This window comes from Ascidiella aspersa, chromosome 1 (assembly GCF_963924565.1).
Source record: "Ascidiella aspersa chromosome 1, kaAscAspe10.2, whole genome shotgun sequence".
Taxonomy (NCBI): Eukaryota; Metazoa; Chordata; class Ascidiacea; order Phlebobranchia; family Ascidiidae; genus Ascidiella; species Ascidiella aspersa.
Genome location: NC_139447.1, coordinates 10,089,013 through 10,101,677, shown reverse-complemented (window position 1 = coordinate 10,101,677; position 12,665 = coordinate 10,089,013). Strand labels below are relative to the sequence as shown.

The following is a 12,665-nucleotide window of genomic DNA, read 5'->3' as shown; positions in this document are numbered from 1 at the left end:
GTTAAACGCAACTCTGGAGATTAGTTGTTGGCTAAAGAAAAGTTAAATCATGAGGCACTGAGTAGGATAATTCATTATTTTTTACTACAAAATTCCCTCTTGGATGCTTGACACCCCTCATTTCAGCTTAATTCTTATTTAAAATTTAAAATCTGAAAAAATACTCTAATCTTACCTGAAAACTGAAAAAAAAATATAAACTAATTAAAAAATCTGAAACAAAATTTAATCTTACTTAAAAACCTGAAAATATTTTTGAATCTAATTTAAAAAGCTGAAAAATAGCCAAGCACACGGCCGGCGAAGATACCACCCGCCATTTAAAGTACGTCTGCATTCAAGAACGGGGTGTTGCACAACCAAGCAGTCAGCTCTAACATTATGCCAGGGCTTGAAATCGCCTTCTCTCCCCGTCGGAGGCCTGCCCAGACTTGCCAGCCAGAAGCGATGGCGCATTATTTAGTACAAGGGGGACACGAGACAACAAACAACGTTTTACATGCATGTTCGACTTTAACAAGCGATTAGTCATTTTTTAGTTATTCACCCATAGGCTGTGACAGACATTAGGTTTAAATTTTAAAATAATAATAACATATTTGACTATCATTTTGAGTTACAGATCCATATTCCCTTCGTCATACTAATACAGGATTCATAGCGTCACTTCACTTAAGTCTTCATATTCCTAAGTTATCGAATGAAACATGAACACACATATGTGTGTTTACAACTGAAATACAGCCCTTCTGAAGCTGCTTTTTGACCAACGATTACGGCTTACATATCATTAGTATACCGAAAGCCATCGCAGACTCACCGAATCTGTCGATCAATGATGCAAGCAGGGCAGACTAGAAAAACAACTAGCCTGCAGTGAGGTTTGAACTCACGACCTCCGGTCAAACCGGGACCGTTGCTCTACCAACTGAGCTATGCAGGCTCAGAAGGGAACGAGTCGAGAAACAACCATACGCCAATGCTTCAACTTCTGAAGTTGCTTGTACTAACAGATTGAGCAAGCATTGGCGTATAGCTGTTTCTCGACTCGTCCCCTTCTGAGCCTGCATAGCTCAGTTAGTAGAACGACGGTCCCGGCTTGACCGGAGGTCGTGAGTTCGAACCTCACTGCAGGCTAGTTGTTTTTCTAGTCTGCCCTGCTTGCATCATTGATCGACAGATTCGGTGAAGAGTCTGCAATGGCTTTCGGTATACTAATATAATCCTGAGTTATATACTATAAATCAAGCCATAGTTTGGGGATTCGGGATCAAAACAGATCAGCAGTATGATAATGAATTGCAAAGCCAAAAAGGTCCAGTAGATCGACACCATCGAACAAGAAGTTTTGATGCGAGCTTAAATCGTCCTCTGTTAAAGTTCTTTATCAAGCTTTGCAATTCTTATCAAGCTACATTACAGATCCGTACATAGTATACCCAAGATCAGTAGTAATTTAACAGAAAATATCGTTTTTAAGAATATCCTTAAACAAACTGGATTAAAAATTATCCAACTTTTATTAAATATAGTTCCGTCAAGCATATATCTTATCAATGATGGCAATATAGCAAAACGTCCACTAACCTTCTTTTCTGGCTCACTTCCTGGCACTGAAAAACAAAAGCAAAATAATATCCTCTTATTATTGGCAAGGCCGTGATCAAAATAAGGAAACGTCACATATCGTAGCATTAAATGTGCGACGTTAGCTATCAAGCACTGTTGTTTTTGGTACACACGGGGCTTGAATGCAGCTTAACAATATATTTCAAAGCCGAAAAAAGGTCGAGTAAATTTTATAAATGATTTGGATATATTTCAGCCGCATTAACTGATGAAGATATAACTGCAAGTCTTTATCAAGATAATGTCCATTAAATTGACCTTTTAGGCTTAAACATTCATTAAGCTACTGTTGCTTTTACTGGCAGAAAACTAAATTGCTCATTTTGTTCTGATTAACATCCACCATATTCCTAATTTTGTACGTTGTGAATCTGTATTTTAAAAAAATGCTAAAAACTTAATGTTGTAAATTCTGGACATGCTTTTCTAAAAAAAAGCAGAAACTTTCACGTTCAAATTTACGACAGCTTTCGGCAACAACCTTACACACAAATTGAAACCGGCGATAAACACTGGCGATATACGAGAAGGCGAGTGGCGGCACCTTGAGGGGATTCCCCGGAACTAACGCCCCGAAGCGACCACGAGAGCATATTCGACATTCCTCATTCAACATGGGGTGGGACGTTCAAGCAAATTGGCGTTTTGAAGGCTAACCAGGCTTTCAACTTACGGCATTCAGTTGAATTCCATTTGTCAGAGCTGTAGGTTAATTTTTACGACCCGAAACCCGCTTTGAGTTGTATATCATGGGACTAGGCTATATATATATAAATTTACACCAATATTTTTCATGTAATTACTTCGTAGCCCACAATTTTCCATATGTTTACGTTTATAACGACTTTAATTAGCCTAAGTGCGGAGGATATATTTCACCTCAACAAAAATACATTGACAAAGCGTTTCTTCAAAGAAAAATAGTTGTTCAATTTTTTCCTAACTCGGCGAAATCTCCTACTTGAATTTATCACATTGCATGAACTGCGCAATGACTGCTTTAACGTTAATGGGAAGCCCGCGAAAAAAACAATCTTGTTGGGACCCTTGTGCAACTGTAATTTCGCAGACATGGAAGGAATGTGAGTAATGAGCATTCATCCTTTATAAAAATTTCGTTAAAAATGTTTCAAAACAGCGCTTTTCAACTGAAGGCTATAACTGAGCACTTATAGGTGGACTGGTGACCTTTTTTCAAAATTTTATTACGTGCGTAACTTTAACGAAATAAAAGGCCATTAAAAATAAAACAATAAAGATGGATTTGCAAGCGTGTTGATAAGCCGCAACTTCACCTAATTATTACGCAAAACGTCGGCAAAGTTTCGTATTTAAGGATCATATTTTCACGTTAGTTTTTTAACGGCCGCCATTTAATAAATAAAACATGGGAGGTTTTACAACTACTACTTGAACTATTGTTGTTAAAGTTTACCTTCATTTAGCGTCGACTCCAGGTCAATCTCGCCAATTTGTATTTTCATCAGCCAGGTCGGAATGAATTCGTTGCCAGCTTTTGGCAACGTTATCTGCGTGAAAGCTCAATTGTGTAGCACAGTGGCATATAAATAAAAAATAAATAAGGCTTTTTTCGTTTTAGAAGTTTTTAGAACCCACACATTCCAAATTGTTTCGCTATGAACGATGACAAAAGGTAACTTTTCAAAAATGTACAACGTTTCTTTGTCAATTGGTTACAATCATAAACTCGCAGTACAACAGAGAAAAATTGACTTCTTCGGAACTAATTCAAAAATGATAAAACTAATTTTTAACTTTAGGGGAGAATTATTCCTATATAATAAACTAGGTGTCCCCCTTACTTATGGTCCCCAGAAACAATTCCCGCAACTTCGAGACACACAGACATCAAAATTACACCATAAATAACAAATAATCCGACCCGTTTTGAAGCATAATGGTCAGTGGAGGTAGTAAGACGTAATAAGAATATCAAAGCCCATACAGATGTAGGTATCATTTTGAACGTTTCAAACGTTTAAAATGATACCTACTTCAATCCGACTTATGGGTTACGTAAATATAAAAAATTTAACCTTCACCAACCTTTTTTACACACGTGATGCTAAGGTCATCTTGCGAGTCAAATACGCGGTAGAATCGTCTAGCGGCACCTTGCGGCCATTCCGCCACCCCCGGTTCGGGTTCTTCATTTATCTTTAACACTCCTTTTACCGTCTGCGGAAACAAGTTGAAGAAATACGAATTTGTAACTCGAAGGTGGGTGTGGCCTCTTCAGTGTTTTATGCAGAAAACCTGGACAAAGTACGGCCCGCCAAGCAACTTAATCCGCCCCGCGACCTAATTTTCCTAAAACTTTGCTTTATTTATTGATTTTAGAATGTTTTATTGAATAATTATTAATTATATTAGAAATGGAAGGCAACCTTACCTATTCCTAATGTTACTAGCTTGTCAAAACAAGTTTATTTAAGGAATCGCGTGTAAACGCTTTATATGATGTGTTTCCGGTTTCTTTTTACGCGGTCCGGTAAGAATCGGATACTAAAGTAATTATACCGATCTTGGTTTTTCATCCATGGTCAGCTTAAAAGAAAAATTTCAAAAAAGGTTATAAAATACCACTTAAGACAACTAAACCTATTTGCTCTAGTCACAGCAATGTTTGTTTTAATACATTGGAAAAGTCTTTTAACATCTCAATTTCATCAATATCGTTATTTTACAGCAGTAATGACGTCATTTGGTAACCATCGAAAGTCTTAACTCCACCCCCAAAAACAAGGTGAAATTAATTTTGGCCTATATGTGTGTAAGTTGCAGATATTTGAAGTTAACCAAGAAATGTGGCTCTTAGTCTTTGACTGGTTAGCCAACCCACTAGCGCACAAATGGTCTTACCATGGAAGGAATTTGACTTGCGAAGTCGTCGAGCGCGTAGAAAGTGATTTTATTGCACTGAACCACTTTCGACTGAGCGCTGTCCCAGCTGTCAATCAACTGAACGGCCACCTCAGCATCCTGAAGGAAAGAAAGCGTGAGAATAAGCGTTACAAACTAAACTAGATGACAGTGTTGTAAACAAGAAATTTTAAAATGCCTTGTCAAGTTATTCGTGAAATAACTTCAAAGACCCAGTCAAGTTATTTGTGAAACAACTTAAGTCCAAGTCGAGAATTTTCTAAAAAAAAATTGCGTCAAAATCGTTTTATAAAAATCACGTAAAATAACCACAGTCATATTTGATAAACATGAACAGTGATTTTAGAAGTTTGTTCTGGCAAAGAATAATTTAGGAAATTGAAAAATGTTAATTTTGTAAAATATTTCGGCTTTCACATATAAGCTCGCAAACCCAAACCGGTATGCCTGCTTCTAACTAAAAATGTACTCGTATTTTGCCAACAAAGATTTCTTCGCGATCAAGCACGGCAAAGGCACAACATTGGCCAGAAAACGGCTGTAGTCAGGTAAAGCATTCACAATGACAAAAAAAATGTAGGTATAGTCTTGCATACCGACCTCAGATGGTTAAATAAACCAGATTATTTGCTAAACTAACCTTTCTCCTTTTATTTTTGCAGGGCATCAAGAGACAGCGTTGTAGTCTGGGAGCGAAGGCGTCTTTTGACTGCATTGCGATCATTGTGTTGTAGTGAGACGACAGCTCCGAGTCCGCTATTATCCTCAGCTTTCCCATAGCGGCGCACTGTCTGGAAATCGCAACCGTTTACTAAAGATGTCCGAAAAATGTTACTGATATTTTTGGGAAAAACGTATGGTCGTTCGATCTAATAGCGAATTCGAATTTTGCAAAAGTCAGTGTTTCTCAACCCGCGGCAACCAATTTCAAAGTGAACAGAACACAAATCAGACAATTTAGCATTTATCAATTTAATTAATTTTTCATTCGTTCTGCAAATTTCCCGATTAAGGATTGCGACACATGGGTTAGACATTGAGCTAAATGATCAAAACTTAAAAAGCAGGCAAATGAATCAATGCCGTAGTACTTCTTGTAAGGAATAACAATTTCGAAATTTTGATGTTAAAGTAAATTTTAAAACACTAGCACATGCACAAGGTTAATATTTTTCATAGCCGATTTGCTAGAAAAAGACAACACAGTCTGTATTTCACCAATTTACGTAACTAAAATAACGCGAATATTCAGCAATTCACTTACAAGGGTCTCATATAATTCATTCACCCACATTACGTGATTGGAAAATATTTCACCATATGCTATTTCGCCTTTACAATTTCCATTTTGCGGTCATATCAATTTTAAAATTTGATAATGTTTTGCAAGGTCTTACTCGAGTCCCGAGTCCGACTCCGGACTTTTTTTTTTAATTCGCGTGTAAAAGGTTTACAAAGTGTTTAGATTTATTTAGACCAGTGGTTCTCAAACTGGGGTCCGCAGTCCTTTTGGGGTCCGCGAGACAATTTTCTGGGACCGCGAAGCAACTAACAAAAAATCAACACGGTGCTCCTGAAGAAGATAATTTTTGTGCCATAAAATTTTCAGGCAACTTACTTTTCCAAACCAAGCTCATTTGTTTTGTTCATTTACTTCATTGCACGCTTTGAGTTGAATTGTCCATTATGACGTCATAGTGATGCGTTGTGCTAGTCAGAATTACGCTTATACAGCTTGCTGCGCTGACACTGTAGGCGGTACAGCGTACGGTCACGGTTTAAAACTGTTCGTGGTTGCTTCACTCAAATAAAATGATACATTAGAGGTTAACATAGCCGAGCTGATAGCAAAGAAGCAAGTGCACCCTACTCATTGATACCATTGTTTGTGTTTACAGTATTTATGTATACTTTTAAGGGACCGTGACCAATTAAAAAAATTCTGGGGGACCGTTGCGTCATTTTTTACAAAAAGTTTGAGAACCACTGATTTAGACGCAACAACTTACTGCATGTGGCTTTCAAGCAAGTCGATGATCCATTTTCCGTGCTTGAGAATAGCAGGATTTGGCAGCAAAATGTGAGAGTGGGAACTTGATATTGTCGATCTGCTGACCATTTTCCATGGAACGGTGTATTCACAGTTTTCGACCAGTATATCGGAAAGATCTTTAAAGCATTCATCTTCAGGACAAGGATTTTCTACGCACGAAGTTTCTTTAGTTATTTTTCTTAATCCTTCAGCAGTTTTTTTGCTCTAAAGCAGGGGTTCCCAACCTTTTTACCACTTCTTGCAGAACAACTAATTTGCTTGAATCTTATTTTGATGTATTTTTAGTTTACAACTAGCAATATTTAACGCTATTTGTAGATGAATGTCTATCAAGAGCAATCATGTGACATAATTGCCGCCCACTGTCTTACAGCGCTTTACGCTTTTCAAAGCAACTGTGCTACTTGTTGACAATTGATATGACCTGTATTAAGATCGTAAGGGTACAAAACAACGGGGATAGTTATGTATCAATGAATCAGCTTCGGATTTTTTTGTGTAAACTAAACCAAAATATAAAATTGTGAAACCAATTTTTTGTGAAAAAAACGAAAGCTACTCGCGTACCACCTGAAAAACCTTCGTGTACCACTAGTGGTACGCGTACCACAGGTTGAAAACACCTGCTCTAAAGCATGTTTAATTGGTTTCTTTGGTTTCTTAGGTATGCAAATAATAGCTCAAACGTTTCATTGTTAGAAATAAGTTGTGTAACACCACATAAAACCCAAACTTGGACAACTAGATTTAATTATATATTTTGTTTAATTAGAGATTTTAATTTTTCCCAATAAGATTGGATTTAGAAATAGATCATAGCAGTTTTCTCAAATTAAATTAGAACTAAAATAAGTACATTCTTGAAAATCAAAATATAAACTAAAAATGGAACTATATTTAATCATTTACAAGTAATTAACGAAGTAACCAAACTGCTAATAAACTGAAGTCACCAAAAAATATAGCACAAACGTAAAAAGGGGAGACTTACCTGCGGAGTGAAAAACAATGTCCTCAAATTTAATGTCTTGGATATTTTGCTTGACATCTTCGAAAACGTTTCCCAGCTGTATAGTTGCATAGGGTCCAATTGAATTAAATATTTCTGATTTCATGTCAGTAAGTTGCTGTTGGAATTGAGAAATCTGAAGAAAGATGGCTATAACTCAGTTTCTGCTTCCTAAACAAGTATTTTGCACTTTTAAAGTTGCTCTTAAGACTATAAACTTGATTCAACATGCAGGTGGATTTTTTGTCAAAACATTTTTTGAAGTGCAGGTATTTTATTTATTTATGGAGAAGTGCTGTTTTATTAAAAAACAAATTTTATAACACAACAACATTTTTGCTGATACATATATATTAAATAGATTTGTAGTTATGCTGCTAAAAAACGCCTTTGAATTAAAAATTTTATTACTTTAACAAATTACATATATATCCAATGAAAAAACGAAGTCCTACTTTTTCGAATTCTTTTACGTCCGCTTTTAGTTCTTCATCTGACTTAGATGTTTTCTTCGTGGACAACTTTTCTATAAGGGAATTGCATCCCTGCAAGCAATAGGTTTCCCATAAAGATACACTAAAATATATTTGCAATGGCTAAGAATACTGTTGGTTACAGACTTGGACAACTAGATAATTCTAGTTTTCTAATTCATTGAATTAGAGCAAAATGCGGCTAGTTCTAATTCTAATCTAATTTTTGAATTCCGTGAATGCTCTAATTCTAATCTAATTTAGATTTTACCAAAAATGCTACTTTGTCCAACGGCATTTTTAGTCTCTCAGTTCAAACACAGAATTTCAATTACGATTTTCTGGTTGGAACGACTTGTATGTAATTTTTACAGGCTAAAAAGCATAAAAAGGCATACAAATTAGCACACACGTATTTACCATTCACGTTCTTATAAGAATAAATTGTGATTAAATTAAATTGGTTGTAAAAACTAAATGTGATTCTAGTTCAAATTCTAGTTGAAATTTGATTTTTTAGGAATTTGGTAATTCTAATTCTAATCTAATTTGAGAAAACTCAAAACGATCTAATTGTAATTCTAATCTAATTTGGAAAAACTAAAATGCTCTAATTTTAATTCTAATCTAATTTTAAAAAGCTAAAATAAATCTAGTTGTCCAAGTCTGGTTGGTTACAAGCCATAATATAAAGGATAAGAAAAAACCAAAGCTAATATAATATATTTAGGGTTGGGTATTTGACCAGTCAAATAAAATCCGGTCAATTAACCTGTCAAATACTCGTCAAATAGGTCAAATACTATACACTCTTTCATAATGCAATTGAACGTTTTGGCTCAAGTACAATGGTTTGTAAAACAAAAAAAATATTTTTTGACTATTAATAAGAATTTTTGCAAAACCATGCTCATCTTGCAATCAATACTATAACAGTATTGTAGTAATATTTTCCATTACTACAATCACCAGGTTAAGCGAACAAGTTTAGTAACAAAATTTAACAAGTAATGCATCAGTAAACAAAATTTTTTACTCCTTGTCACAACTTTTTTAAATTTTGTAAATCATCACCAGGGTCCACTGGAGACTAGGGATTTGTTTTTTCTAAATTTTTAAGTATCCTGAGATTGTGGTATACCCCAACTAGTGTTTCCTTTTATGACAGACACGATTCATCACATAGTCCATATGGTGCATTTATTCTAAACAAAACAAATCTACTTTGAAAACGCTTTGTTATTACCACAGAACATATGTTTGCATCGGGTAAACCCTTCTTTGAATTCTTTAAAAAAGTTACAATCAAGATTATTAAAAACTCATATCACAAAACAACTCTTAAAAAATTACAACATTTGAATCCAATATGAGTATTTGACCGGTTAAATAAAGTGCGGTCAATTGACCGTACCGTATTTGACCGGTCAATTGACAGGCTTGCCAACCCTAAATATATTACATAACAAAATGGGAGGTTGACTGATATCACAATTTTGAACTGATACAGCGAACCATTATGTTTTTGTCAATCTATAACCGATGTTAATACTGTTTTTTTTGTTATATCCCTTGGATATGGTAAAAAGTTAAATTAATTGAAAATGCAAAAAACATTTAGTTTAAATTATATCTACCAAATGATTTATCAGTCTCTAAAAATATAATCCAAAAACTGTTTCACAAGTTATTCAACTGTAATTTGTTTGCTAGAACATGGAAATATTTTTTGATAAACAATATCATACAAGTTTTACCGCATTGACTTTAATTGCCATTTCCTTTAATCTACTTCTCATGGTGTCGTTCTGCTCAACTATTTCTCGCGATTTTTGTCGCAACATCTGACACATTTCTTCTTCCTTAACGGTGAGTTTTGCATTGACCAGTTGATAAACCTCAATGAGTTTGGAATGTATCACCCTTTCACCTTCCTCTGTCCTGTGAAGCACAATAAAAATGTAATTATTGAGTCTTAATTAAACTTAATTTAACATTTCTGAAAATGGACTTCTCATACATTGCCATTTTCCATAAATTCTAGTTTTTAATTTGCAAAAACACACACAAAAAAGGTAAAACGCTCTGAGTTTTCAACATAGACACAGAATATATTTTGTTTTTAAGTAGTGCTAATTTGATTATGATAAGTTAGTTTACACCAAAAAATAATCTTTTAGGAAATGTTTTTTTTGGAAAATGCACTTGCAATAAACTTAAATAATAAAGATACACAAAATAACAAACAATAATTTTTAATTTTAATTCTACAGAAATACATATTCACCTGGTTTTCACGAGCCCCGAATTTACATTTATTCTTAAAATCTCTTCAGCTGTTTCTTTTGAAACTAGCCTGAAAATATATTTTTTTAAATTTAAATCAATAAATAAATATTACAATTAGCTACAACAGATTATTTGAAAATATGTAACAGTGGGAATCATATAAAGTATGTTTTTAAGTGTTGTTATTAAATAATTTATCAAAAAAATTGCTTAATTTAAAAGAAACATTTTCTGTCAGTTAAACAATTTTCTCACTATTTTACATTTCTGCTGTTGACTAATTTAAATATTCTCCCAGATCAGAATTAGTTTAAGCTTTTAACAATTTTACAATTTATTTCCAAATACTAAGAAGTTAACATTAACTTGACTAGATTTGGTTATTTTTAAATTACCACACTGCCAAAAAATTGACATTTACAGCAAAAATGAATCTAAAATAGCCTACGCTTTGTGATTTTTCATGTCAGAAATCATTGATTGCGTTTTGTCAATAGACTCAAGAGAAGAAGTCGGGTGGGAAAGAAACAGTCCCTTGTTGTGAACATTTGACATGCAAGACGCACAGATTAGTACTCCGGCATAACTGCTCTCACTTCCTGGAAGATCTATAAAAAAACATATCCGCCAAAAAAAACAAAATGATGAATTTTAAAATCACCAAAAATCAAATTTAAATTAGTAACTTTAAAAAAAGGGCAAAAAATAGCAAATTACTACATTTTATTACCGTATCGGCAATCGACACATTTAAAACAAATATGGCAGGGATCATTTTCATCGCATATCTGACAGAGCATCTTGGGAATCAGTTCTTCCATTAGAGTGGCTGAAATGTTTGCTTAACAACTTCCTAAAACTGTTAAGCAAATAATTCAATTATTCAATATAAAATGTTCCCACCTTGAATATTTTTTTAATTAAACATTGCAAGCGTGATTATATAATAAGGCCCATAAGACAAGCCAACACGTCAGACCCTTTAAGTTTTAATTTTGATTCGCAGCTAAATGAGACAAACTTATAATTTAGCCCTACATTAAAAAAAAATATTTATAGATTTTAAATACAGGTTTTTCGTTAAGCTATTAACAACCTAAACTAATGGACCAAATACCCAAAATAGACTACATGCCAAACTCGCATTTCATGTTAAACATAATGGCATATCTCAAGGTGATATTGACGAAAATTTAGGGCCTTTGACACAACAGCTGTTAAACATTTAAGATTTCCACAAACAGCAAAAATGCAATACGTTGATTAATTTGACAGAAATAGATGAGTTCACACATTGCTAGCCTCTGGTCACATAGAACAGATTAAAGAAAAGCCTTTTTTGTAATTAGGAAGTATTATGGCTTATCTAGTTTTAGTAGTAAATAATTGCTGATATAGTTTATTTATTTATTTTTTTTGACGGGGGGGGGACTTGTCAGGGTATGCATGACATTTGAGCTACAAGCTTTCTTAAAATGGCTAAAATTATGTGCCAGAAAGCAAAATAAGTTTCAATTTTTTGGCAATTACTTAGTTAAAGTTGCAACAAATATAGACTAAAGACCCCTCTCTTAAAATGTGCCAGTACTTCTGGAAAATAACTTTGTTGGATTTTAAACAAGCGTAAAATAACCAAGTACAAAGTATGACAGTTCTTTGATTCATATGATCTGCCGTGAAAACACTATTATATTTACAAAAAAAGTAAAGGTGGAACAATAAAAAAAGTAAGCATAGGAAAAATGGTAGTTGGTATAAGCGATATACTGAAACAATTTAAAAGTGAACTACAACCTATCCGTCCAGTTTGCATTCTGTGGCAAGTTATAACCTGACATTGTTTATAACATTTTGTGTGCACACCTGAATTAGTAAACTAACATTTCAAGTTAAACCAAAACTGAATTGTGGTAGGATTCAAAATATCGACTGAAAACAAAACATGATTACACACCTAAACTTTTGGCACTCCACAAAAACGCCTGTACAATTACCATATTTATGTGAATGGACTATTAAGCGCCGCTGATCTAGGATCCTACCACAGCGTTGGAACAATTATTAAATCAACGCACAATATTTGGGTTAGGGTAAAGGTTAAGTATTATTATATTTAATATTTATTATTATTCACTGCTTGACCTTGACAAACCCAAACCTAAACCTGTATTTTCAAGATTTAAATTTTAGATTTAAGCACCCTACTGGCACAGAGTTTTATTTTTATTTGATCAACAGCAATCTTAGTTTTCTGCATTTAAGCGACACGTCTGACAATACGAGCAACAGTTTGTTGCAGCCATATTGG

At 34.1% G+C, this 12,665-nt stretch overlaps 1 protein-coding gene and 1 non-coding gene across 2 annotated transcripts in view; both read right to left on the bottom strand.

The window, feature by feature from the left end:
* LOC146167405 (uncharacterized) overlaps positions 1–10,096 on the bottom strand; it is a 33,472-nt gene extending 23,376 nt beyond the window's left edge. Inside the window, exons 1-9 of the mRNA XM_083385563.1 lie at positions 10,089–10,096; positions 9,826–10,009; positions 7,578–7,713; positions 6,543–6,735; positions 5,174–5,324; positions 4,513–4,632; positions 3,697–3,828; positions 3,065–3,158; positions 1,588–1,613 (exon numbers count right to left, since the gene is read on the bottom strand). Coding sequence (XP_083241689.1) covers positions 1,588–1,613; positions 3,065–3,158; positions 3,697–3,828; positions 4,513–4,632; positions 5,174–5,324; positions 6,543–6,735; positions 7,578–7,713; positions 9,826–10,009; positions 10,089–10,096 — 1,044 coding nt within the window. The remainder of the gene's footprint in view (positions 1–1,587; positions 1,614–3,064; positions 3,159–3,696; positions 3,829–4,512; positions 4,633–5,173; positions 5,325–6,542; positions 6,736–7,577; positions 7,714–9,825; positions 10,010–10,088) is intronic.
* Positions 869–943, bottom strand: Trnat-ggu (transfer RNA threonine (anticodon GGU)). The gene has a single exon. It is a non-coding gene; the product is annotated as a tRNA-Thr (tRNA).
* Positions 10,097–12,665: the final 2,569 nt, after the last annotated feature.